Source organism: Alosa pseudoharengus, unplaced genomic scaffold (assembly GCF_046254945.1).
Source record: "Alosa pseudoharengus isolate Yale_2024_CS ecotype anadromous, Long Island Sound unplaced genomic scaffold, YU_APseudo_1.1 YU_APseudo_1.1_scf_5, whole genome shotgun sequence".
Classification (NCBI taxonomy): Eukaryota; Metazoa; Chordata; class Actinopteri; order Clupeiformes; family Clupeidae; genus Alosa; species Alosa pseudoharengus.
Genome location: NW_027468837.1, coordinates 5,029,994 through 5,057,446, shown reverse-complemented (window position 1 = coordinate 5,057,446; position 27,453 = coordinate 5,029,994). Strand labels below are relative to the sequence as shown.

The following is a 27,453-nucleotide window of genomic DNA, read 5'->3' as shown; positions in this document are numbered from 1 at the left end:
GTGTTGTGTGCCTTCTGGTTTCTCCACCTACTGGTTTCCTTGTGCGTGCATGCGCTGCAGCACTTGTCAGACATTCACAAACAAGTTGTTTTAGGCGGTTTGAAGTCGCTTTTCATACACCATGAGCGCTCGGCTACATTACAGCCACTCGGACAAAAGACATGTAAAAGAATATATGTTTTGAAAGCATTAAACTGGATTCGATCCCGCAAAAGCAACACACGCGTGACTCTCTCCATCCTGATTCCCTACTCTTTGAGCCAACTAATATGTTACGCGAATCAATTAACTATTGTAGGCTACCATTAATTAATAACGTAGGCAACACCCAGGTAACATGTTGTCCAGGCTATCTGAAACAAGGGGTTGCCTCTCATCTACAACAACTGGTTACCTTGGGCTGCTACAGTCATCAGTGCACTGTGCACAGTAGGCCGCTACTCTGGTTGATCAACTAAAAATAAAAGATGTATTTGGTGATGACGTTATTGTAGGCCTATAGTAGACCTAAATTCTGAGAAATTAAATGGTACGAGAAACGATCTACATAGCGCACAGTGTTGCGCGGTCTGCCCGAAATTAAGCAGTCGGTAATTTGCGGGCGGGTCAGTTAAAATTAATTAAATATATATTTTCTACAAATAGGCCTACTTAAAATATCACGAGAAGGCTAGCATCAATACAGTAAAGTCAACAGTAAAGAAGCTGAAGACGTGAGTTAAAATAATAAAGACACCCCTTCAGGAAAAGCGATATAGGCTATGGGAAATATTGGGAAAAGTTCTTAGAGAAGATGACAGTAGTACAAGTTATGGTCTATGTAGGCCTACTTCTTGCGAAGCCATTTAAAAGTATGACAGCCAAAACGGGCAGCCTGCAGGAATAAATGTTATGGCAGGCACAGACTACACAGCCATATCTACCGGTAGGCTATGTATAGGTTCGCGCATGCATAAAAGTTACCTTAGTTCGTTGTGTTTGTGACTTCAGTAAATGTGCTTTGTGCTTCATTCAGCATTATAAACCAGTTCTTACGCTAACGTTTTGACCAGCAATGTATCTCTCTTGCCTATACCTTGCCTCACCATTTCTGTTTTCGAAAGAAAGATGCATGTCCATGGCCTTCAAATCTTATCCTAGTGTTCTAATCCTTGGTGGTTGCATGCGTGCTTGCGCTCTTCTTCTCATTCTCTCTCCTGCGCAAACATTATGTCCTGCATGCCTACTGCGTGTAGTTCTACTGCATAAAGTTTCGCAAATAAATTAGTTATTGAAATGGCCTACTGTCACACTGCATGCAGGCTATAACCAAAAGCACACATTTTGTAAATAAGCGGGTCTGATCGCGGGTCGGGTATAATTTTGTCCTAATTAATATTCGCGGTCCGAGTTGCGGTCGGGTTGATTAAAATATCGGGCGACCGCGGTCCGCTTGTGACCAAACCCGCGCAACACTGCACCAGACCGCGATGTCAATGATCAAGTCAATAAACATTCTTAATTTTCGAATGTCTTTGTCAGGGAACATCTGACTTTTAAAAACCATAGGCCTGGTAGTCGCTCAGACAAGGAGTTATAAGATAAAGGCAATACCATTTGTGTCACCTAATGCAGTTCAGTGAATTAGCAAGATACCATCAGAAGCCAAAAATCATAAAGCACCTGTGTGCGCGCGCGCTCTCTCCCCTGCACATGAAGCTGTCTGCGTGTTGTAGGCTAGATTTGCGTGAGTTCTTTCTATCTGCTTTACTTTTGTGAGTTGCGACTACCTAGGCTTTGTTATAGACGTTCTATGAGGTACCAGTGTTTAGCTGTGTCACAAAACAATAAGCTTTGTCAGACTACTTTTTAAAATGATATTCAGGGCTATATACATTTTAAACATTCGGGGCTGAAGACCCGACAAAGCCTTGCGTTAATTCTTCAGATGGGAAGTGTCAGGAATTTTCATACGAGAGACGCTCTCATTGGTGGTTAGTATATGGAGTAGGGAATTGACAGCAGCATATCCAATCACATTATGAGAGATGCTGAATTTAACATAAACTGCGATGTTTGATTTTAAATTAATATAAATTTAGCCGGGACTATAAGCTGGCACACGTGGGTGCTCGATGTTTTCAGTGGGTGCCCGAGAGACGGAGCACCCACGGTATCGGCGCCTATGACAAGCGTATCTCGCGGTTGCATCCATTACAAATAAACATGCAATGTGAACGTCTGGGATTGGGGAAAGCACTAAATGCTCTTCTGAATAAGCACGAAGTCATGCCTTTAAATGAAAAACACTCTTTAATAATCAAAAAAATAAACGCTAATGAAGTAAACTTGTGACCATCAAAAATCGTTTATCGCCTGTAACTCCGTGATAACAGGACGTAACAGGAAGGCATTTGGCTGAGCAACGAAGGTTAATATGCTCTATATTTTGTCCAAATGATGTCTGTCTATCATCGTTGCACTCGGAGAAAACCAGAATGTTTAATTTGTCCTGCGTTTCTTCTACGGCTGCAAACGGGATTCACTCGCCGTTAACCAAATATTTCTTTATTAGGGCAGGGCAAGCATATTTCTGGCTATTAAATTATTTCTAAACCAGTCTGCTAAAGTCTGTAGTGAAGTCTGTTTTTAGGGTTTTCCAGCTCCTTTTCTTTTTACGAGACACCCTGCTCACTTGAGCCATCTACCGGTTGTTTGGGTTGTTGCAGCGTCTCACTGGAAAAATACAAATTAAAGTTGCGTGATACCGCGTGATCCCACGCGCGGACCGCGAGTGAAGCTGGCCAAGTCGAAGCACTGCCCACTGTAGATAAGCAGTTTTTACAGTGCAGTTGTGAACTGTGTCCAAACCCCACCTCAGTCTGTGTTGCCAAGCCACTGAACATCCCAGGTTGAAATGAATTGAAAATTATAAAAAATAAAAAAAAACATTTTTAACTCCGGTTTGGTTTGAAATGGGCATTAGGTAGCGCATGCCTACAGGATCCTTGTCCTAAGCACTGCTTTGTTTTTTATGTATTTAAAATGATGAAAGGGGTATTTGTGTATTTGTTTATGCAGGCAGACAAACGATCAATAACTGCCATGCCTTTACCTTTTTTTTTTTATATATTTTTTCGGGCTTTTTTGCCTTTGTTTGGACAGGACAGTGAAGAGTGACAGGAAGTAAGTGGGAGAAAGAGATGGGGTGGGAATCGGGAAATGACCACAGGTCCGATTCGAACCTGGGTCCCCGTGGGCACTCGGGGCCGTACATGGTACAGGCGCTGTAGCCTGCAGCGCCACAGCGCCCCCCACCATTTCCCTTTTTGGATAATATTATATTTCAGTATGCATCACAGTCCACAAGGTGGCAGTAGTTAGTTTGAAGACTGTATTCTTTCCTCTGTATAACTAATTGGTCAGTTGCTTAAGTGATTCAGTGATTCTTTTCTCATTCCAGGAGTAGACTACAGCTTGATGGACCTTATAATGACAGTTTTCTGGAGTGGGTGAAGAATTGTCCTGAAGAAGATGATGGATCAGTAGAGTATGCTATAGGAAAGGTAAGATTGTTTTGTCTTTTCTGAATAATGCCAATCTTTCCTAGCTATCAATCTATTTGCAGAGATGCTGCATCTAACAACTATGACCAGATGGAATGTTGTGAGTGATTTAATATCGAATGTATTTGAATTGTTTTGGTCATTAATTCTGACTGCAAATACATTTTCCACTCTAGGTTCATCAGTACAGAGTTGCTATGACAGCCAAAGACTGCTCAGTCATGATCACACTGGCACCTTGTGAGGAGGATGAAGTGTAAGCCCCCCCCCCCCCTTCCTGTAGCAGTTGAAAGTTCTGATAGTGGTATTAGATCATGTCTTCAATGAAAGATAACATTGTTTAATTCTTCCTCTGCAGACTTGAGTCCAACCTGGAGATCCAGCCTTCAAAGCCTCGCCTCACCTACTCGGTCTCCATCTTGGACCTTGACCCCAAACCCTATGATGCCATTCCCTACCAGCACAAGCTAGACTCTAAAATAGTGAACTACTATGTAAGGAGCACGCACTCCAAACAGGAGTTGACCAGCTCTTCCAGCCTCCTTATGGAGCGTGAGGACCGCACACTGGTGTTTCATCCTGTATGAATCCAATCCCACTAACCTGGCCACACACCTCTCCATGTTGTGCTGCTTCGGAATTGAGCAATGAGAAATGCAAATGTTTTCCCATAGGAATTTGTTCTGTTTTGTCTCGCTTGTGTGCGTGTGAAGGGAGATTCTTTATCTCCTACTCGTGTATGGCCTACTTTGTGAACTGAATGTAGGAAATGTATGTAAGCCTACAATGTTGTGGAATGATTACGGTGTTTCTTGTGCACATGTTGCGGGTTCCTATTCTCTGCTTGCCTCTATCTTGGGGGCTGGCCTCCTTGAGTATAGCCTTGTGTGAATGACCTGAGGGAGTCCATGGGTTGAATGGTTTGAGATTATTTGGGTACTGTCTTTTGTGTTCAGTTGTATGTTTTTTGGTGTATACATGTGCCAAAAGTGGAGTGTCAGCATTTCTAGGTGAGTGAAAGGGCTTCACATTTGTCATTTAAATGTTGCAGGTAGTATTTGTATGGTGGGAGATGTGATAGTAAGGCAGGGCTGAAGCACCTTATTGTGCTTGTAGACAGATATGTTCAGGGGTGTAATAGTGTGAAGCACCAATGCTGCTGCAGCGCTTGGCAATTTACTCTTCTGAGTGATGCTGTTTGGCTTTTGGTAGCAACCAACAGCATCCTGTTCTGTTACAACAACCACAATTTTGCTGTGGTGATGTGTCTAGGATTTAATAGTCTACAAAGTGCTATAAATATCTCACTTTTAGAGAAAGTTAAATTATGTTACTTACATTTAACCTATGTGTGCAAAGAGTTGCTCTTTGAAAATGGCTGGCTGAGTGGTTTACATTCATAATTTCATCATATAGTTTGTGGCCACTTGCAAGCAAACATGTATGTCCTCAGAAGACAGACTGAATCAAGGAACGAGCAGTCCAACAGCCCTGTGCTCTGACATTAATAAGGCTTGGTTTTATCTATTATAGTCAAATCTGAGACAAAAAAATAACATTACTCATGAATTACTGAATTCTATATTATTTCAGACTTTAAAATGTATGGCTATGCATAGTCACTTCTGTTGATGTATACACGCCCAGTTTCTGTGAAGGATAGTTGATGATAGTTAAAAAAATATTTGGAATTGTTTTTAAGATTGTATTTTGTAACAGTCAATACCCACGATGGCAGTTTCTCACTAGCTGGCATTTTAGTTTATTGGATCACTGTCCACTAAAGTTCCAAAAAGGATACATTTGTCCTTTTTAATGGTCTTCAGCAGAACTGCGAGGAATTGATAACCCTGCTTTCGTCTGGCTCAGAATAAATTTAGTACCTTTGTGTGAGAAATTTAAGAGCGTGCTCTTTCTGTTGCTCCTTAGTACATAATACTGGGAGGTCTCCAGACCCAAAATGCTAGTGTGTGTCTTATGTACTGACATATCTGTAAAACAGCTGAATGTGCATTTCACTGGTGATGAAAATTTGACCCAAGAAATTCACAGTGAAACTGGATTAGATGTGGAGAGTTGCACCAAAGAGTTAATGAAAGTGAAATGAAAGTTCAGTTTGAAACAGTTGTCTTAGAGTTGATTCTTTCTGCTGTAGATGTGAATGGAGGGCTTGTTAAATTAAAAAAGGAAAACATCCCCCAGGTTATATAGATTTTTATTAGTATTGTCAAACACAAGCAACTGAAATATTTCACTGTAAAATATAATTGACTAAGCCTCTAAAATGAATTGCATCCACTGTGATGCATACAGTAGAAAAACTAAAAGGATATAGGTTGAACTATTACAGAATGCACAGTGAATTTTACTGTCTAGAATTTTGTATTTAAATTATTTATTTTTCTAGGGTCTTTACTAATGGATATATATATTTACATACAGTATGTACATAAACATAATTGTAAGAGAATGTACAGATGGCATTAAAACATTTGCTAATGGTTGATTGTACTGAGTTGTTCATATTGAATAAAAAGATGAAGAATGGGGTTGGTGCCATTACTGCAGTTATCAATCTGTCACACACACACAGTTTTTATAACACTTTCAATAGACGCTTCAGCTCCTACAATGCGCAAAAGGTTCTGGAAGTACTCTGGAGCATTCGCCACAATGTTGTAGTCAATCGTCATAACTGTCAAAATAAAAAAAAATATTAGGAAGGACATTAAAATTGAAAATTTGATTTAAAATGCTTGCAAAGAATTAGTGTCATTAGGCTTACCTTCTTCAGGCATTTTCAGCAGTAAGTCTATTTTTGGTCTAATTTCTCCTTCCAATGTCACATCAATGTCCCAGAAAATACACATAGAGCACCTGGAAATGAAAACAAACAGACAACTCAACAGGATAATTGAGTTTCACCAATTGCCTTGTAGTTGTGAGGAAGGTTGTGCATTAATACATTTAAATTCAGTCAAATTCGGTCTTTGATGAAAGAATAAGACCGTATTTATTATTGTACTATTATAAGGAACACAAGATAATTGGCAGTAAATAGTCTGCAAAACTACTCAAGTAATAGGGAATACAACTTACCCTTTAAGTTTTGGACTCTGGATCTGCATAAGCTCAGACTGGCAACCCTCTGGAAGACTGACCATATTTGGGTACTTCTCCTGAAAAACGGCACCGGGAACAAGTAGGCATTATTGTACAATTTTCAAACAGCCATTTTAGAAATGCCAGTTGACAGAGATTCCCTTAAGTCAAGACCCATACTCCACTCTGCAGACAGTTCCCCATGTCATTTATTGAAAAGAATAGTCATAGCCTCCTTAAAAATATGAAGTCACTTCTTTAAATGCGGATTGTCATTTTAATCATATATAGCATTCATTTTTTAAAAAGGAGACACACATTTCACTGATTTTCTTAGGTTCAGAAGGATATTTCTTCCTCATGGGATCTCACATTTTGCGCACATATTGCAGACAGAGTGTGGACGCTACATTCTGAAGCATTGGTTTTAGAAGAATATCTGGAAAGAATGAGTCAGTCTGTGGCTTTTCATGAGAAATACTTATACACGAAGGAGCCCAAACTCCCTCTACACTGCAGACGACTTCTAAAAGTAATTCTCTTCCCCCAGCCTGTGGTTTTGCACAGTGGCATTCTAATCAGCACTGTGGAGTCAATTTATGAGAGGCATCTGTTGAACTGTAATCATGGTTTCCATTCATCACAATGGACAGCGGTAAATGTGGATGATATTTTCTGCTGACTGGAAAAGCAGATAGCACTTCTCATTGTCAGAGTTAATTATTAGGCATAAACAGCCAACTGTACATATTCCTCTGTTTAATACAAGTTATCAAAGTGGAAGTTATCAAAGAGAAATCCCCTGTGCATATTTCTGTGTGTTGGAAAAAATGTTATGCTGGACAAAGGTAAACTTGATAAAAAACTAATTTCAACAAACTAAGACAAAATCACACTTTCTGCACCTTCCTTGATGAATGAATACATAATTGAGCTATCTGTTCACAGACAAATACTCAAATATCCATGATGAAACTAATGCTATGCTGTAACATAATGAACAGACTTATTCCACCTTCTTGAGTACCAAGAACATTTTCTAACTTTGTTCAAACAGAAGTCACAGGTATTTAAGATCGGAATGTCATGCATAAAAACAAAATGTAAAATATCTTCTTGACAGTACATGGCATGGTGGTTACTGTAACAACAATTACAGCTGCTATGGATGACTATGATCCTTGAGTCTAGAATCAACGTACTGTATGTGTTTTCCTGTAATCCCCCTGGTTTCCCTCCACAAAACCACTAGTTCGGACAGTGCTCTACCTGGCCATTAGGCTCACTATACTTCCATTGTGTAGTCCATGAGGCATGTTATGCCAACAGCATAATTTCCTCAACACCATTATTAAGGTGTCCGACAATGTAGTCAGACTTTCTGAGCTTGTTCATAACACAAGTCTGGTTTTCCAAACCAGATTCCCTTTGAATTTGCCAGTGGGTTTTGGCTGGCAGGGCAGTCTGAGCAGAGATGCACAGATACTCCTTAAATAAAGACTTCTCCTGTGAAAAACCTTGGTGTACCAAAGCTAGGCTCAATTCAGTGGACTAGACCCCTTTGCTTTGGTTTTAGGTTATATTCTAAAGATTGACAGATATTCTAAGAGTGCTTTCACACCAACCAACGTAAGAACAGAATATGAGTAAGCACTGGCATGATTCAGGCCACCCAAACTCATATTTCCACAGAGAAGGTGGAAAACATCTAAATCTATAACCAGAGTCAAAGCAAACCAACATAACCTCATTGGAAAAAGGAACTTAAAAAGAGCCATATTTTTCAACATAAGCATTTAACATTGCATGGTTTTCCTTCCTCTTCTACTCAATACTTAATGATGTCTCTGAGATCATTTCTGACATTGGCTTAAAATGCTATCAGAATTTCCTATGTAGAGTCCCCATGGATTTAAAAAAAAATCCACATTATGGAGCTTCAGAAGGAAGATACCCATCCATTTCATAATGGTTTTCACCACCAATAATTGTTCCACACACAGCATGAAATTACTGAGGGATTGTAGCTTTGATTGGTGCTGGTGTTATCATACCACAGAGGACAGTACAAAACGTAGCACATTATAGTTTTATACTACAATAGATACCAAGGGTCCATCGATCCATTCCCAATTGAGAATAAACAGAGAAAACTACACTGCTACCAAGCATCAAATATACTTATCAGTAAATTAAAGGAGAACCCCTTTTTCAACATAGGGCCCTGTTGTTTGAGATCACCGAGTACTGAATGGTAGGAAAAAAACAGTCGTTAATATGGTCATAACCATTGCAATGCTCAATCATCATGTTTGGAAATAAACTTCATGTTTTCATCTCTCGACTTATGTATGGAATTTACAGGAAGTAACTAATGGAAACAGAGGTATGTGACTGCCTGTATTTATACTGTTTTTTTTTACAATTACTGAGTAAAACACGCACAGTGGTGTCTTGTAAGTATCCTGTTCATGTTGCACAGCACTTGTAATGACATTTTGAGTCTGTTAAGAGGCACAAACACGAACACAGTCTAAAATCTGCCCCCCATAGCATAGTTTGTAGTCGCCTGGCGGCACTCACTAGCAGGACAACTAAAACTATGCATCACTGACAGTTTTCAATATAGTGCCCTGTAAAAATGAATTAAAAAATCTGAGTTCTCCTTGCTGTAGTCAGAATATCACTTTTAATATAGTACTGTGCAAAAGTCTTGGGCAGCCGTGCAACCTATGCTATAATCAGATGAAGATCTCAATGACAGACAGATCCTTCTCTCATGACTCCCAAAGAAAGGGGAGTGGCATGGGATGTGTAGAAAAGATATATGCAGCTGTGCATACCTGAAGACTGAATCACATCCACCCATCCATAGTTCTCACCTGAGCAGAGAACTATAAATCATGACATTCTCTGTTTAAAACTATTCTAACAGTCGAAAACAACATAATACATAATTAATCTTTTCCCTCTTTTTCTACACTAAATTTAACAATCCATTGTGGTCTTGCTCTGTTTTTACTCAAGATGCTATTTGATTTATTATGACTTATCACCCGGACAGAGGAAATACTCTTTTTTGATTGGCTGGTGGGGTGGCTATTCATTTTGAATAAAAAGTTTAATCACCGTTCCATATCAATGCTTATGAATGGTAACTATAACAACCATAGTAGGACGACGAGCCTGGAAGCAGACTTCGCAACAATGAAATCAACTGTAAACAAGCTAACTGTCCGCAAGTAGTGGAACTTCATTCAAAAGTCAAAGCAGACGGTTAATCAGCTGTGTTGTAAAGAATGTTTGATTCAAGTTCTGCATGTGTTGTTGCGAACTATTTGTTCCTCAGCAAAAGCCACGATGAAACGGTAACAAATAGGCTATAGCCTAGACTATGTAGGCTAAATAGTCATACCGTAGGGAGTTTATTGTTTCGTTTTGGCAAGTAGCCGTGTAATAAGCGGAATAATGTATAGAACGCTGGTCATTATCGGGAAATAGGTCCCATCAGGGTGGAACAATCCGGTTCGCCCTGTCGTACTGCTGAATTAACTTCTAAAACACCACGAGAATGTTATATAGGAATAGGAAAGTCTACATTGTCTATCTTGTTTAGGGCAGGGCAGCCGTGGCCTACTGGTTAGGGATTTGGGCTTGTAATTGAAGGGTTGCCGGTTCGATCCATGACCAAGTAGGAAAAATGTGGACGGGGGAAGTGGTTGAGCACCGCTTTCCCAAGCCCACATCCACGGCTGAAGTGCCCTTGAGCAAGGCACCTAACCCCTCACTGCTCCCCGAGCGCTGTACATTTAAGATCATTTGTGTGTCAGCAACTGTTAGTAATCCACCAAGCAAAATAAATGACAACAGTAACTTTTTAAGTGATTTCCCTCGCTTAATATAGGCATGATGCTAATATTCGAGGTAGCATTTAGGACAAGGCTATCAATGTGATAATGGGGAAGGAAACATGTTTTGAGTCTTGGTGCTTGAAGCCCGGCCATTATCACCTGTAGGCTCGAATATAGCTTGGCTTGGCCTGGCTAACTAAGCTGAAAGTAAAAGCTATATAAAAAAGTGACAAGCATATTATACACAATGTTGGATTGTATTAGAATAAATATAAACACCCTTGTTTATCTTCTTTATTTGAGTTGACTGTGTGGCTTAATACACAGATAAGTAGCTGTTTTATTATGGTCTGTATAACAGGAATCCATTGCTTAGAATAGGGGAAAACCCAGGAGAAAGTCATTTCATTTCATTCAACATCAAGTCTGAAAGCCACAAATTCCATGCATCAGTGTTGCATTAATCAAATATTGCATATCATTACATTGTTTTCAAACTACATCCCATAAGACAACGGGTTCTAATGCAACTCTATGGAGTGTTAGGCTGAAGTTGTCCGAGTGCAGCTGGTGCTGAACTGCTATTGGCTTGTCTGCGTTCAATGGGCGGGGCTTAGCAATAGATAAATTGAGCATCCATGGAATGTGAAACAGGCTATCTGCGTTGTATTCACCTAGCAACTTTCAGGACTAAAATGATCTGCAATCTACAACGTGGACATGAGGCAAGTGTTAAATCCATCATGACTGGTTGGTGAGCATTTTTCAGCTTTAGAGCGCAAAGCCCAATGAGACAATTTTCCCTTTTTGGTTTCACAAGACCACATATCACTCCATCCATCAGGTGATCTCAAGAGCAAATAAGGACATAAATACCTTCACATATACTTGGAGAATATGCAGTGAGGTTTCACTGGGAAAGAAAAAGAAATACAAGATTGGGTCTGATATGCATGTGCTTTGCAAGACATGGGATGACCTTTGTTTGCATCCCCTCTAAAAATAAATAATACAGTGAAAAAGGACAGTCTTTAAAGGAGGCGTCCTTGATTTCGGCGAAAAACTATTGATATTGAATCAACAAGTCGATTTGCCTTTTTCATGAATTAGTCAGTATAGCCTATGGCATACAAGTTCATTGAGAGGCTTGTGGTTATGTGATAGCACTGACTTCAGAAAAGCATTAAGGAGTGTTTTACAAAGTGCATAAGAGCATAATTTCATTGAATATGACAAATGCTAGTAAGACAACTACTGTAGAATTATTACAGAAAAAGCTCAGAATGAAGAAAAGTTGTAAACCTCAACATTTTATTGTAATTTTTTTTGAGGAACACATTCTGTTAAAAAGGCACCATGCTTCCAACCCCTCACTCTCTCTTCCTTGCAGAAACATGACCTCTCTCTCTCCCTTCCCTCTCCTCTTCCAAATTAGAGTGCCAGACAGTTGACGGCATGCTTTAAGACTAATGTATCCTCCCCCTGAAATGAGAGAGAAGGGGACGGCTTCAAGCTTTATTGGGAACACTGTCTACTAATGTGGTTCAAAAACGTTGATACCATGGTATCCTTCAGAGAGCTTCCAAGTCAGTTTGCACAAGCCCCGAGGTCTCTCCTTAATGTCTGAGGAATCATTACTTGTATTCAACCATAGGTCCTCTTTTAACTGGATCAGTAATGACAAGCCAGGTGGCACTTCTTTAGCTGACTAGAGTGCCCAGTGTCTAAAACCTAGTAATTAGGTCTCAGAACATCATCAACCTCCCCCCAAACTCAGGGCACCTACACCTCTGTCACCAGTGGCTATATTTTGTAACTGACTCCCTCTTTCTCTGATCGTGGCTTTTGAAACGGTCTGACTTCAAAAAAGTTCTCTAAGCCAGTCGTGGCTTCCCCATTGTGAGCGAGCACAGTCCTGTCTGTTTAAACATTTATCAGCACGGCAGCTGAGCAGACGCCTTCTGTCTGCAAGCGGTATTGGCAAATCTCCTCACAAGGCTTGGGGGAAAAACGGAAATATTTGGCCTCAAGAAAAAAACAAACCAAAACCAAAAAAAAAAAAACGCTCTGTCTACAGACCACTGGTAACGTACTCACTCACTGTTTGTCTTTCTTGTGCTTTCACTCTGTAAATTCACTTCTGTATGGTGGGGTCAGCCTGAGTGTTTACAATAGGGTCCATTTTGGAGTGCACATTCTGACACTTCCTCTGCATGCAGCTTTACACATGTGACAGTTGTCAGTAACAGGTATGTCTGCACTGGCAGTTGTAAACTTTATTTTACTGCTCATGTGGGAAGAGTTTAAAAGTAATCATGTAGGGGACATCTGTTTGGGGAAAACTGTTCTAGGCAGCTACTCCCTGTAAGATCAGAGAGGAATTTTTTACTTGCTTTACAGGCTGAAAAGCCATGTTCTGAACTTTTGAATCTAGTTTTCATCAATGTCATCTAAAAATACAAGTTCAAACAACTCATATCCTTCAACAGGATATGTTGATTCTCGTCATTTTCTCTGCTTTCTTTTCTCCGGCTCTCAAATTCTCTCCAGTCAAGCCTTGACATCCAGTAACCGGATTATTAAAGCCCGTCCTTAACCACTTCCTTCATTGCTCTTTTCCTTGCTGCTGTTTTGCTGTTTTGTCACTGTTCCAGATCTGAGTTAATGCTGACTGCATGACGTCTTGCCATGGGCCTGGAGGCTAAGTCATCCCCTAACATGTCAGAACTTCCTACATAACACATCCTGCCAGACTATACATTAAGAAATACAGAAGCACTTTACTGAGACTGAAAATCTACTGTATCTAAAGTGAACTGTTGCACCAATGTTTTGAGCATGCTTAGTCTTTTTCAAACTCATGATCATTTGAAGTTTTCTGATTTTCATGCTCTACCTATGCTCTACTTCATGTGTGTGCAGTACTTACAAGTAGTCTCACTCATATTCCTCAGTCTCTTTTAGATGAGACTACACTGGCTTTATATTCTGATTTCTTTTTTTTTTAATTAACATTTAGTGAACAACAAGTGAACAAACCAATCCTAATCAATGCACTCCTGCATGGCTCCTGTTTGGTTTTGTTTTCTTATATGAGGCAAAGGAAAATTTGGAAATCTTTCATTTTGCAATTATGTAAATAAGTACTTTTGAATAAAAGTACCCAAAAAGGTTGGGGACTGATGTCATACTGTAAATATAATTTGAAAATGTCATCTCTAAAGTCATCTTTATATCACATCATATTTTCAAAGAACTAATTCTTAAAATCTGGAAAAATTTACAACATCAAAAACAGCTAGGGAGAGCCTGTGGGTTCAGCAGTAACAGTCAGTTAATACATGTTGTGGCTGTGGGGTGCCCTACTAGTTATCGCTTGAGACTTATCATTATGGGAGTGTGGAAAGCAACCCTGCATTAAACACAGGTATATCAAAGGGTCTGATGTGACAGGAACTCTTCTCTTTCTTCTGCCAGATTCTTGCCATGAGACTGTGGGTTCTACTAGCTCTCTGGTTCATTGTTTGTCTGAGCCTCATTCTGGCTCAGAAGCAGCAGGTGTCACTTGCCCGGGGAAAGAAGAGAAGGGGCGAACAGAGAAGAGGCAAAAAAGTAATCTCCAGTCAATTGGCCCGTCAGGGTGGCGTGCCAATTCTCAATGATGCTGGAGCAACAATTTTCCTTAAGTCATACAAAAGCGTCAATGAACAGGAATCCAACTACAACATCATTCCAGGTTTGTTCCTCAAAAATAGACAGCTAGACAGCTAAGCAATAGAATAATTGTTTGTACTATGCAATTATCAAAGGAAGCAATAACATGGTGTGCCATAATGGGTTGCTCTTCATTGCTTTAAGTGAAGCAGTGTTGGTTTACAATGCATTTTATGTGAAGGGGTTATGGTTTTGTGCAAAATGTCAGCCATATTATCTAGGCCACACAATTGGGCACAGTGCATCTGGACAAGACATACATTCTTCATTGTCTGAGAAAATATATTTTCCTAGCATAAACTATGAGTGTGTTTTGTAATTAAAAATTAAGACTAACTAAACGTATACTGTGAAGGGAACGGTCATTGACTGTGGTAGCATGCAAAATGCATGGTAGAGTTTAATTAAAGCCAAGCCTATAATCTAGGTGACCATTTACATGACCAAACTACCCCTAGTCTTGTATGCCTTGGTGAACCACAGCTTCCCAAACTGACCATAGTGTAGAAAAAGGATGCATGTGCATTTATCACACTTCTCAAAGAGATTAGAACCACAAAACAAACCACATAATGTGAATATATTTTTCAAGAAACAAAAAAACAACCACTAATTTAAAAAAAAAAAAGAAGGGTGAAATCTTAATGATAATGTGTGTATACAGACATGATTGTACAGAGGTACTTATCCCCAACCCTGAGGGAGAACACAATTAAAATCTATACATAACAGATAAGCAATGGTTATGCTGGTATAAGGCTGCACACGCCATTATAGATGTCTTTTAATATTTATGACTTTAGTGTTAGGCAAACAAAACAGGAACATGACAGGATACCACACAGGTAGGTATAGTTTCTCCATATTGTTACAAGGAGCTTAAATAAGTACATTTATTATGCTTCAGTTGTATGGTTAGGAGTCTGTCTTGTATAATAATTGCTGCCATGCTGTCACAACTCTCTGCCAGGGAGAAGTGGACAATGTCAGTACATGGGCATTACCATGTTTGACAAAGCTGTTTGGTCGCCTAAGCCCTGCGTCACCTGCTTATGCTCTGAGGGATCAGTGGTGTGTGATGAAATCGCATGTCCAATTCTGCGCTGTCAACTCACCTACACACCCTGGCCTGGCTAACTAAGCTGAAAGTAAAAGCTATATAAAAAAGTGACAAGCATATTATACACAATGTTGGATTGTATTAGAATAAATATAAACACCCTTGTTTATCTTCTTTATTTGAGTTGACTGTGTGGCTTAATACACAGATAAGTAGCTGTTTTATTATGGTCTGTATAACAGGAATCCATTGCTTAGAATAGGGGAAAACCCAGGAGAAAGTCATTTCATTTCATTCAACATCAAGACTGAAAGCCAAAAATTCCATGCATCAGTGTTGCATTAATCAAATATTGCATATCGTTACATTGTTTTCAAACTACATCCCATAAGACAACGGGTTCTAATGCAACTCTATGGAGTATTAGGCTGAAGTTGTCCGAGTGCAGCTGGTGCTGAACTGCTATTGGCTTGTCTGCGTTCAATGGGCGGGGCTTAGCAATAGATAAATTGAGCATCCATGGAATGTGAAACAGGCTATCTGCGTTGGATTCACCTAGCAACTTTCAGGACTAAAATGATCTGCAATCTACAACGTGGACATGAGGCAAGTGTTAAATCCATCATGACTGGTTGGTGAGCATTTTTCAGCTTTAGAGCGCAAAGCCCAATGAGGCACAATTTTCCCTTTTTGGTTTCACAAGACCACATATCACTCCATCCATCAGGTGATCTCAAGAGCAAATAAGGACATAAATACCTTCACATATACTTGGAGAATATGCAGTGAGGTTTCACTGGGAAAGAAAAAGAAATACAAGATTGGGTCTGATATGCATGTGCTTTGCAAGACATGGGATGACCTTTGTTTGCATACCCTCTAAAAATCTTTACATAACAGACAAGCAAGGGTTATGCTGGTATAAGGCTGCACACGCCATTATAGATGTCTTTTAATATTTATGACTTTAGTGTTAGGCAAACAAAACAGGAACATGACAGGATACCACACAGGTAGGTATAGTTTCTCCATATTGTTACAAGGAGCTTAAATAAGTACATTTATTATGCTTCAGTTGTATGGTTAGGAGTCTGTCTTGTATAATAATTGCTGCCATGCTGTCACAACTCTCTGCCAGGGAGAAGTGGACAATGTCAGTACATGGGCATTACCATGTTTGACAAAGCTGTTTGGTCGCCTAAGCCCTGCGTCACCTGCTTATGCTCTGAGGGATCAGTGGTGTGTGATGAAATCGCATGTCCAATTCTGCGCTGTCAACTCACCTACACACCCACTGGAGAGTGCTGCCCAGTGTGCAAAGACCATGGTAGCTGTCTGTTTCTATTCTACACAAGCTTACACAACTGCAAGTGCATTGATACATTGATAATATATTGATGATAACCCTGTGTACAGTATACCATGATGAATCTCCAAGAGCCAAAGTTATAATATCTCTAAGCTATAGAGCGAGTATGTCATTCCTCTTTAATCTTTCTTTCTTTCTATTTCTCAACACTGTCCCTTCTTTCTCTCATGTGTTGCCTGTGTGCATCAATGCCATGACCATCACATCATCACAGTGCTTGATGTCCCTGACTTTTCTGGCGATTCCCCGGTGTCCAATGACCCTAGTGAGCCAGACCTCTGGTTACAGCACACACCAGCAGAGATCGAAGAGATTCTAAGACAAGAAGAAGAGGAACACAGGGAGGAGGAAGAACGTCTTCGCAGAAAAGATGAAGAAAAGAAGAGGAAAAAGAAGAAGAAAAAGGACAGGGAGGCAGCTGAGAGGAAAGCTCGGGATGAGCTGAGGAAGGCAGAGGAGGAGAGATGGCTGAGGGAGGAAGCAGAGGCTGCAGAGGAGAGGAGAAGGCGACAAGAGGAACAGAGAAAACATGAGGAGGAAAGAATGAAGACAATGGAGACAGAACAAAGACTGATGCTTAAGGCATTAGAAGAGGCTGCTGAGAGAGCAGCTGAGAGAGCCTCAGAGAGGCAAACGGATCAAGAGGAGGAGGAAAATGAGGAAATTGAGTGGTTGAGGGGTGATGTCTTTCAAATGCCCCCATTGGAACCGACAGCAGTAGGTCTTCCACCTCTCCCGCCCTTAAGTGAACCAGTTGAACCCACAGATGAAGAGGAGAATGATGACGCTGACAGTGAGGAAGTAGTGATTCAGAGGGTGACACAATCTCTTCCCAAGGGGTGCACCATATCTGATGTAACTGTTAACTGTGACAACGCAAAACTCTCCAGCATCCCACCCCTATCAATCCCTGAACTGAAATCTTTAAGTCTAGAGGGTAAGTATACTGTATTTAACGAGGGCTATAAATAAGTATCTGGCCACTTATACTCACACGTAGCAAAAAAAGAAAGAACAGCCAGCCTTTAAAAACATGAAATACTGGCTTGTGTGTATGGTTTGTAATGCTGAACAAACATCATCAGAAAAAGAGCCTCAGAAATGTACACTCACTGTTTTATACATTTTTGCAATACAACTGCATATGCAGTAGTGTACATACTTCAACGTGAAGGTTTTTCCTACACTCCTGTTTTTTTGCACAACATTATAACAAGTCTGCAGGTCTACAACATTTATCGGGACGGGAAAAGGCTACTAAAGAATTTTGTGGCCAACATAATATACAAAATGTTCATCCCCAAAGAAGTTCCACTTCATCAGTTTATATGAGTATTAACACTGTCCAAGTACCACTACATCAGCTAGCTACATCAAGTGCTACACAAGTGAAAAAAAAAATCTGATCTACAATAAAACAAATTTGGGGTTGTAATTAAGCAATAAACACCAAGAGGCCATAAGTTATAGTGTATTTTAGAAAAGCTAAGGCGCAATGCGAAGCGGAACAACAATTTATAGTTTTTTTTCATGTGTAGCCACTTCTCTTAATAGCTGACACTGCAGATTTCATTACAGAACTGGGACTTTTCCTTAACATACTATTTTTAGTATGTTAAACAATTCAAGGTCTGTTAACATCTTTAGCGAAATTTCAAAATAATAATTAAAAATCATCCCTTAAAACAGTACAACAGATACAGCCCCACAAACACAATTTAAATTTAATATAAACTTAATTAGAATCATGTAATGTCTTCATCAAATGTAGGACTACAGTTACAAAAATGTTTCTGACAGTCTGTCTTATATCCTCAGGTAATGATATCACAGCAATCCCAGCGGGGGCCTTTAACGGTATTCCCAATCTGGAATGGATAAACTTTGGCAAGAACAAGATCACATCTCAAAACATCGACCCACAAGCATTCAAGGTAAGCCATTCTGTGCATCATTATAATTTCTTTCCATTACTGTCATTAGGGATGCCTTTTTCTGCATGAAATACCATACACTGTAGACAAGTAGCAAATCATGTCGCCCATTCATATTAATCCAGTCCTCAGCAGTCTTTTGTAAAACAATTAACTAAGAGTGCATTCTGTTTACTCGTCAATGATGTCTGCTGATTTTGCCAGTTTAATATTTTTAGCCCTTGATATTATTTCAGTGTTACAGTCTGAAAAACAAATTTTCTGGGAAGCTATCTTGAAACTATCATTTATAGGAAGGTTGGAAGGTTAGAGGTAGGTTGGAAGACAAACGAGTCAGAAAAGTCGAGACCGGACCAATCGTCCAGAGCAGTGTTTTTCAACCTTTTTTGTGCCACGGCACACCTTTGACACTTAAAATGTCCCACGGCACACTAACATCCTGTGTGAAGAAAAAATAAACATACCATAGCCTAAAATTTCAAATAATACACAGATATGGTCTTATTATGGCTTCTATGCAAGACCTGCTCAATAAAACAAGCGCCCTCTGTTTCATTTGTAGGTGACTATAGGCCTATCTAATTTAATTGTTGTTATGAACTGGATATGTGATGATTCTGTGAATACTGGATATGGGGCCCCGTTGTACAATGCCTGCATACCACAAATAGTGCAATCATACAATCAATGAAAGCATGTGGTTATAAATTCTTTGATGCAACAGTTGCTTTTCTGGACCAGTGAGTGACATTTGGGTAATTTTCTGCGGCACACCTGATGATCTCTCACGGCACACTAGTGTGCCCCGGCACAGTGGTTGAAAAACACTGGTCCAGAGAACCAGAAAAGTGACTCAATGCTAAATACCGGAATTTTCCTTTAACACCATCACTACCACACTTGGTAGCTTGGAAATCTAGAAAGATTAAGGATCTGGCAACTAATAATAAAAATGGACCAACTCGAGGGGCGTGCTTCCAAGCATGCATTTGAAATCTCACTGCACGCAAAACACTATGAACAATGTTTACTGACTGATTCGTTGCAGCGCTATCGTCATCTGTTTAGCTCGCCTCTGGCCCGTCTATATCAGATACACCGATGTGATTGGTTCCTCACGATGCAAGTGGTAAAAGTAACGTGTATCATTACTCATTGCCAAAGTCTCTTGCAGAGACAATTCAAATTGTGCTCTTGCGAGGACTCTGGACTTCCAGGGTAACACTTATGGTGAGTTTCATCTCAGTTGAATAATTTTGTATACACCTGAAACTGGTGTGTGCACAACCTCTATCAATGTAAATACAAAAAAAAGTAAAAAATAAAAAATAAATCTGCAGCACTGTGCGTTTTGTGTTGTGATGACTAGTGCAATGTGCATGTCCATAGCAAGTGTGAATCAGCGTCAAAGTTCCCTAGTAGCCGAGAGCGGTATCACAGGGGCTTGACCATGCGAGGGTGCCACAGACATACAGAGACAGAGATTTTGTGCTCTATAGATAGTTAGATAGATGTCATCACAGTGCTTCACAGAAAGTATTTTACAGTATTTTGAAAATACAAAAATACACAACACTGAAGTATTTTGATACAAAATACAAAGGCATTCTCATCATCTCAATAAAATACAAATTACAAAATAGTATTTTGTATTTGAAATACGTATTTGAAATACATGTATTAGAAATACTACTCATCCCTGGTTGTAGGGTAGCTAGTAGGAACATGACAATCTATAGCCCTCTCCTGACTGCTGCATCAAAGACGTGCGAACTAGGGTGAGTCGAGGCTAATCCTGTCCCAATTATCACTTCCCGGTCGTATTCATGCGTTAATCACGCCATCTCTGTGCTAGTATCCCCGAATTTTTGCTTACTGGTGACATTATGCTGCAGACTGCATTGTTATATTAATTGAATTAATAAAGTATGAGAGAACATTCAAAAATAGATCAGTATATAAGTAAATATACTCTTTTTGATCCCATGAGGGAAATTTGGGAAAGTAGCACTCACAAAACCTGTTCACTAATGTTAGCAGTGTTTTATTGACTTAACGTTACCTAGCGCCACTGTAATCAAAAGGAGAAGGCTTTCGCAAGTGTTTTTGAGCTGTGTGTAATCTTCCAATGGCTACCTCAGTCACCAGAATTTGACCACTCGTGTGTGTGTGTGTGTGTGTGTGTGTGTGTGTGCGTGCGTACATATGTGCTGTGTGGAGCAGGTAGCAATTAAAACCTGAGAATGAGATGGAGTTTCATTGTAGCATTTATAATAAAGTGGAATGGACAAAATGTGACAAAAATGCAGTGAAACCAAATCACTGAAGGGAGATAGCAAAACATCTTTTTAGATCTTTGATCTTTTTCGTCTTTGTTATGATATTCTGTTTTGCGGCCAACCTCTATTACAAGTCCATTAAATGTCGAGTAAGAGGATGCATACAGTAAACATGCTGTGTATCTGTAGACAAAACATTAGTATTGACAACACCCTTTGTCCAAACAAAAGCTCACAGGATCCTATCAAAGCAAAGTTAGACTCCATGGCATGCATTCAAGTGAAATCAGAGGCAAACAATGGAAATGGAGGATCCATTACTAACCATCATGAATAGTCTAGTAGAGAGATTCTTACATTTTTCTACCTCTGATTTAATTTCTAAGGGCCTGAAATTACTGAGTCGTTTGTACATGGATGGAAATCTCCTTGAAAAAATCCCTACTGCTCTTCCTTCAACACTGCAAGAACTGAAGATCAATGAAAACAACCTTTGTGAAATTAATGAAAACAGTTTTGCGGGTATGTAAACAAAAACAACAGTTACTACAGTAAACTTGAAGTAACAATAATACAAATAATTACAGTAACTAAACAATAAATAAAGCCACCAGACAAATTATGTACTGTAAAGGCACAACTGTTAAATCATTTGAATACTTTCTGACAGAACTGCACAACCTGATTACTCTGGAAATGGAAGGTAACGTGTTGAGTGAGAGTAATGTGGATCCTCAGGCCTTCACAACTCTGACTGGACTCTCCTACCTGCGTCTAGGCAGGAACCACTTCCGCACTATCCCCCAAGGCCTGCCCCCTTCGCTGCTGGTAACATATTCCTTGGGTAGCCAACTAATAACTGCTAATTAATTCAACACACTACGATTATGACTGTAAATGTGGTAGAAATCCATCTAATCCTATGTAATTCTGAACATTAATGCCAGACAATCAAGTAGAACCTTGGTAGTTGTGGTAGAAGTAGAACATTACTTTGGTTGTCTTATGTTAGGGGTCTAAGCAGCAGTAAAATGGCCTTGCCAAATGTTCCCATTAAACCACTTCCAATTCCACCATTTGTTGTGCTGCTTGAGCCATGACAATTAGCAGCCATGTTTCATGACAATAAGAAGACTATATTTTGAAACACCATCTTAAGAATGGATTTGAAAAATATAGATCAGGATTGAGCTTGAGAAAACATACATATAAAACCTATGTGCAGGTCAAAACAGCATTATAGACCAATGGGATGTTTTTGTGCTTGTGTTTTAGGAACTTTACCTGGAGAACAATGTGATTGAGGAGATATCTGAGGGAGCTTTCAATCAAACCTACAACCTGAATGTAGTAGTACTGAGACACAATAAGATTGATGAGTCTCGCATTGCACCACTGGCCTGGATAAACCACAAGTAAATAACATGGCTAACTTACGGACATACTGATGTGCAGCTATACAGTGCATTTACAGTATAACAATTAATGCCCTATCACTTTTTTCACATTTTGTTAGCGCTATGCTAACAATCATTTTCATTCATTTCCCCCCTCATCAACATATTTCAGATACCCAAAATTAGATTTTTGTATTGTATTACAAAGGAAATCTTTTAAATTTATGACACTTTAAATTTAGTTCAGTTGTCTAACATTTCGCTTAATCATCTTTGAGATGTTAATTCGGTTGATTAGACAAAATTTCAGAAAGTCTCACTAACTAAACTAAGCCATGAGGACAAAAGAACTGCCTGTGGAGCTCAGATAAGCCTTGAGGCATGGAATTTAGGAAGGTTACAGAAAAATCTGGTGCATTGAAGTTTTTTAACAGGACTTACTCCGGCAAAAACAGTAAAGGTCATGGCTGAGGATTTCTGAAGTTTGGTTTGGATCAGTTGATAATGAATGAAAACAGCCAGTTTTATTGACATGACAAAGTAAGCAAACCCGATACTGACCGAAATAATTACTGTCCTACCCATCATTGATGTCCCATTGATTAAAAAAAACTTGAATAAATGTTTTCGACAATCGGAAGCATACATGTTTTTGTTCTCAACTAATTTTGAATGCGGAGCACTTAACAATGTTAAAACTTTGTAGGGTAGTCCATGAGGGAAAGCAGCTTTTAACATCCCCTAAAGACACATCTGAAGTTGAAAAAAATGAAATGAATGTGAGAAAACAATGGACTAATGAACCAAGATTGAACTGCTTTACTACAGTAAAGAATGGTGATGGCAGTATCATCATGTGGGGCTGGGTTGAGTTAGGATTGAGGGAAAGCTGAACGGAGCACAACACAGAGATACAGTATCTTTATCTTGGTTCATATTCAAGTAACTCCAGGCTGTATTCGGTGCCAAAGGTGCTTCAAGTAAAGGCTGAGTAAAAGGTCTGAATTCTTGTGTCAAAGTAAAATTTCGTTTTTTCTTTTTTTAGCAAATTTGCAGGATTTGCTAAAATCCATTTTCACTTTTTTATTAGTGTAGATTGGGGAATATAAAACATTTTAGCATAAGCCTGCATGATACCAAAATATGATAAAAGTGAGGTTGTCTAAACACTTTCTGCCCTTCTTCGGCTTCTTCAGTGTACTGATTCAAGTCTATCATCCTAACCAGGTTATTACATGGCTGTGAAGTAATGTAACAATTTTAATTTAGCCAAATGTAGTTGTTGTAGTTATTTAACAGTGTTCTTATTCATGTTATGTGTGTCATAAGTTCTATCTAATACACTTTCAGAATAGCAAAATAATTCTCTGTTGATAGAAGATAATTCTGAGTCTCCCACCCACTGATAAAGGGGCTTTTTGGCAATGTGATGAACATGGTTTACAGTGTACAATTCATTGTTTACATCACCTGCCCTCTTCCATTCTAAGGGTCACAATTTTGACAAAATCTTCTTTTTTTCCTGAAGGACCCTGGAGTCAATAGATCTCTCCTACAACAACCTATATCTTGTCCCATCCTTTCTCCCAAAGTCCCTTCTCCACTTAGTGCTTGTTGGGAACAAGATTGAAAGGATTCCAGGGTATGTGTTTGCTCATATGGACCAAGGTTTAGAGTACTTATATTTGTCCTACAACAAACTGGATGGTGAGGGGATCGAGCCGGAGTCCTTTATTGGCTGCCTCCAATCCATGACTGAGCTCTGTCTGGACCACAATCAAATCACTAGTGTCCCTATTGGAATCAATGAGATGACTTCACTACACTTTCTTAGACTCAACAACAACCAAATAAGGTACAAGCAGCCAGGAAATATATTTTTTCTATATAAATTGTTTATTGAGATATTTTACAATGCAAAATATCAAATGTATCTATTGTGAGGAAGTATGTAATCTGATTATTAGATGTACAAATATATCTATTATCACGAGGAAGAGGCAAATTTCTTTCTGAAAAATACAAGTTTTACATATCCAGAGTACCTAAGCTATATTCCAGGCAATAGAAAATAACAATAATTTGCTTTCTGACCATATTGTCTTTACTCTTATTATTTGTATCATAGGAATATTGCTGAGGACTCCATCTGCGATCCCATCAATGAAGAAGACTCGCAACTTGTGGCACTACGCCTAGAAAACAACAACCTGGACTTACGAAAAATTCCACCCACTACATTCTCCTGTGTCAGATCCTACTCCAGTGTTGTTTTGAGGCCACAGAAGATTAAATAAAAGTGACTTTTTTCACTTGCAAGATCTTTCTGCATCATCTAACAGAATGATTTCACAATGATTTTAAGTGATTTATGGCATGCCTTAAAACAGACTTTCAGACATTTTGAAAAATATATCTTAACATGTCTGACACTGGTAACATTGAGAGCATAGTAGATGTACAACTAGAACGTCAAGAATAATTTAGTCTGACCACCATTAATATGGGCATTGTACAAAATCAAACAATCAAACAAAAATGGGTAACACTATACTTGAAGGTATCTACATAAGAGTGACATGACACTTTCATGAACACATAACCCTAACCTCTAACCTAACCCTAGCTTGTCATGACAAAGACCGAATGACACTTAATGACAGAAGTGTTATGTCATAAACGTTTATGACTTGTTCATATTGTTATAATGTTTATGATATGTTCATGACAGTGTCGTGTCACTCTTTGTAGATACCTTCAAATAAAGCCTAAAAATTACCGCCACTACACAGTTGAACAAATACTGATTGTGAAAACCTTGGAGAAAAACAATTAGCATTCATTACAAATAAAATTTGCAGAGACAACCAGATACCTTTGTGTGTGTATAAAATGTCTTGTACAGAGCCAGTATCGAGGCAGTATTATTTAACTATCACTGACACATACCATTTATCATGTTTGTTGTTTGTAAACGCACACCTTTTGAAGTGCCCACTGCGGTAGAGAATACTTTGAGTCAAGAAAAAGTGTCGTGGCACACTCAGAACTTCAATATGCATGGTCAGTTCGGTGCATGACCACAAAGCTACCGTGAACTAGAAACACAGTTGTTTCCTCCCTCATGTGCAAATCTCTGACTTGCGTATCAGAACAAAGACAGACTGTGATGCAAATACAGACTGTGACACAAACCACCCCTTTGACCACTGTCCTTGTCCGCGTATACATACTTTAGCTCTATTGCCCGAAGTATGAATGTTTTACTCCGCTACACTAGATGGTGATTTGCCCCCCTTCCTGTTCACAAACTCCAAAACATCAAAACATTCCATATTAGCTTCGTTAGTTTGCTAACTAGCAAACTTTGCATCATCAGTGTAACATAGTTAAATAGATGACATTACTTGTTGAAAATGTTCGTATTCTGGGGGATCTACATGTAAATTCATATATGCATGAAAGAAGGTGCAACTTATGAGAATGTAGCGTTGTGGCATAAGGCTTAGGCTTATTTAGCTTGCTAACCAAGCTAAAAAGGCTGAAGACTGTGCCAACTGAAATGTTATCCAGAGGCACGCATGTGTTGAGTGCCACAGTCCAATTTGAGTCAGTTTGAGCGTATACATGCAGTAGTTACGCATGCTTCCATCACATTTTCTAGGTGTATTAGTCCAGCTAATAGAAATGTTGTCTGTATTCAGTCAGTCAGACTAACATGTTTACATGCATTTAAAAAGTTCTGTTTTGGTCAGACTAACACAATAATTCTGTATTTTCAACTGTCATGTAAACATACTGAGTGGGTGGGATATATTTGGCAGCCACTGACCATTTTGTCCTCAAAGTTGAGTGTTAGAAGCCGGAAATGGGCAACCGTAAGGATTTGAGTGACAAGGGCCAAATTGTGATGGCTAGAAGACTGGTCAGAGCATCTACAACATTGCAGCTCTTGTGGGGTGTTAACGGTCTGCAGAAGTCAGTACCAACCAAAAGTGGTTCAAGAAAGGAAAAACGGTGACCCAGTGACAGGGTCATGGACAACCAAGGCTCACTGATGCATGTGGTGAACGAAGGCTGGTCCATGTGGTAAGATCCACTAGATGAGCTACTGTAGCTCAAATTTCTGAATTGCTGAAAAAGTTAATGCTGGTTCTGATAGAAAGGTGTCAGAACACACAGTGCATCATAGTTTGTTGCGTAAGATCAAGGTGCCCATGCTGACCCCTGTCCACTGCCGAAAGTGCAAACAATGGACATATGAGCATCAGCACTGGAACACGGAGCAATGGAAGAAGGCAGCCTGGTCTGATGAAACACGTTTTCTTTTACATTACATGGATGGCCGGGTGCGTCGTTTACCTGGGCAACACATGGCACCAGGATGCACTATGGGAAGAAGGCAAGCTGGCAAAGACGATGTGATGCTTTGGGAAATGTTCTGCTGGGAAACCTTACTGTAGGTCCTGCCATTCATGTGGATGTTACTTTGACATGTACTGTACCACCTACCTAAGCACTGTTACAGATCATGTACACCCTTTCATGGAAACGGCAGTGGCATCTTTCAGCAAAATCCTAAGCACAAGCACATCTAAGCTCAAAGCTCTCACACGCCATAATTGATGGGCTTCATGCACAAGATTGACTTCATGCACAAGACGGTTTGCTCACTGACCCACTTTGAACTTTAGTTTGGACCCTTTAAGTCCCTTTATCTAAAATAAATCAGCTTAAAAATGTTTGTACTCAGAGTGGAAATCTGCCTAGCTTAGACAAGAAAGAAAATGATAGTTCTCATACCTCATGAATCAACCCTTACTCATATGACTACCCATGATGCCAGGGGAATGAAAATTCGATTAAATTTGTACCCAACTCTCACTCATATTTTCCCCTGATTTTCAGAAGCACAAAGACACTGACACAAACATTCTGAGCATGGCTGTGGTCTAGTGTACTTTTCCATGGAGTTACCACTAAAGTGTTAGAGTTTGGTTTCTTTTAGTGTATATTTACATTGGCATGCTAGATTTTAGGTTTCAGACAAGGTTGTCAAGATTACAAAGGTAACTGTACCTACTGAGGTTTTCATAACTGGTGTGTCATTTTAAAATAGATTGTCGTCAGAATAAAGATATTATTACAACAGGAATTTGATTGCAGGTAATGATGCTACCATACAGGTATCAAAATGAAGGC

At 39.4% G+C, this 27,453-nt stretch overlaps 3 protein-coding genes across 5 annotated transcripts in view; 2 read left to right on the top strand and 1 right to left on the bottom strand.

Moving 5' to 3' along the window:
- Positions 1–6,107, top strand: part of ippk (inositol 1,3,4,5,6-pentakisphosphate 2-kinase) — a 134,051-nt gene extending 127,944 nt beyond the window's left edge. For both annotated transcript variants that reach the window (XM_076269094.1, XM_076269093.1), the window contains exons 11-13: positions 3,443–3,545; positions 3,722–3,801; positions 3,904–6,107. In XM_076269094.1, the coding sequence (XP_076125209.1) occupies positions 3,443–3,545; positions 3,722–3,801; positions 3,904–4,132 (412 nt within the window). In that variant the 3' untranslated portion in view covers positions 4,133–6,107. The remainder of the gene's footprint in view (positions 1–3,442; positions 3,546–3,721; positions 3,802–3,903) is intronic.
- The window catches only part of cenpp (centromere protein P), a 110,251-nt gene continuing 88,885 nt past the window's right edge, over positions 6,088–27,453 (bottom strand). For both annotated transcript variants that reach the window (XM_076269098.1, XM_076269099.1), the window contains exons 7-9: positions 6,645–6,724; positions 6,331–6,422; positions 6,088–6,240 (exon numbers count right to left, since the gene is read on the bottom strand). In XM_076269098.1, the coding sequence (XP_076125213.1) occupies positions 6,125–6,240; positions 6,331–6,422; positions 6,645–6,724 (288 nt within the window). In that variant the 3' untranslated portion in view covers positions 6,088–6,124. The remainder of the gene's footprint in view (positions 6,241–6,330; positions 6,423–6,644; positions 6,725–27,453) is intronic.
- ecm2 (extracellular matrix protein 2, female organ and adipocyte specific) lies at positions 12,368–25,121 on the top strand. Its single transcript, XM_076267939.1, has 10 exons — positions 12,368–12,582; positions 13,976–14,234; positions 16,411–16,599; positions 16,856–17,578; positions 18,460–18,575; positions 21,241–21,376; positions 21,525–21,682; positions 22,130–22,269; positions 23,780–24,106; positions 24,380–25,121. Exons 2-10 carry the CDS (start codon positions 13,985–13,987, stop codon positions 24,546–24,548), a joined length of 2,208 nt encoding a protein of 735 aa, XP_076124054.1. The 5' UTR covers positions 12,368–12,582; positions 13,976–13,984; the 3' UTR covers positions 24,549–25,121.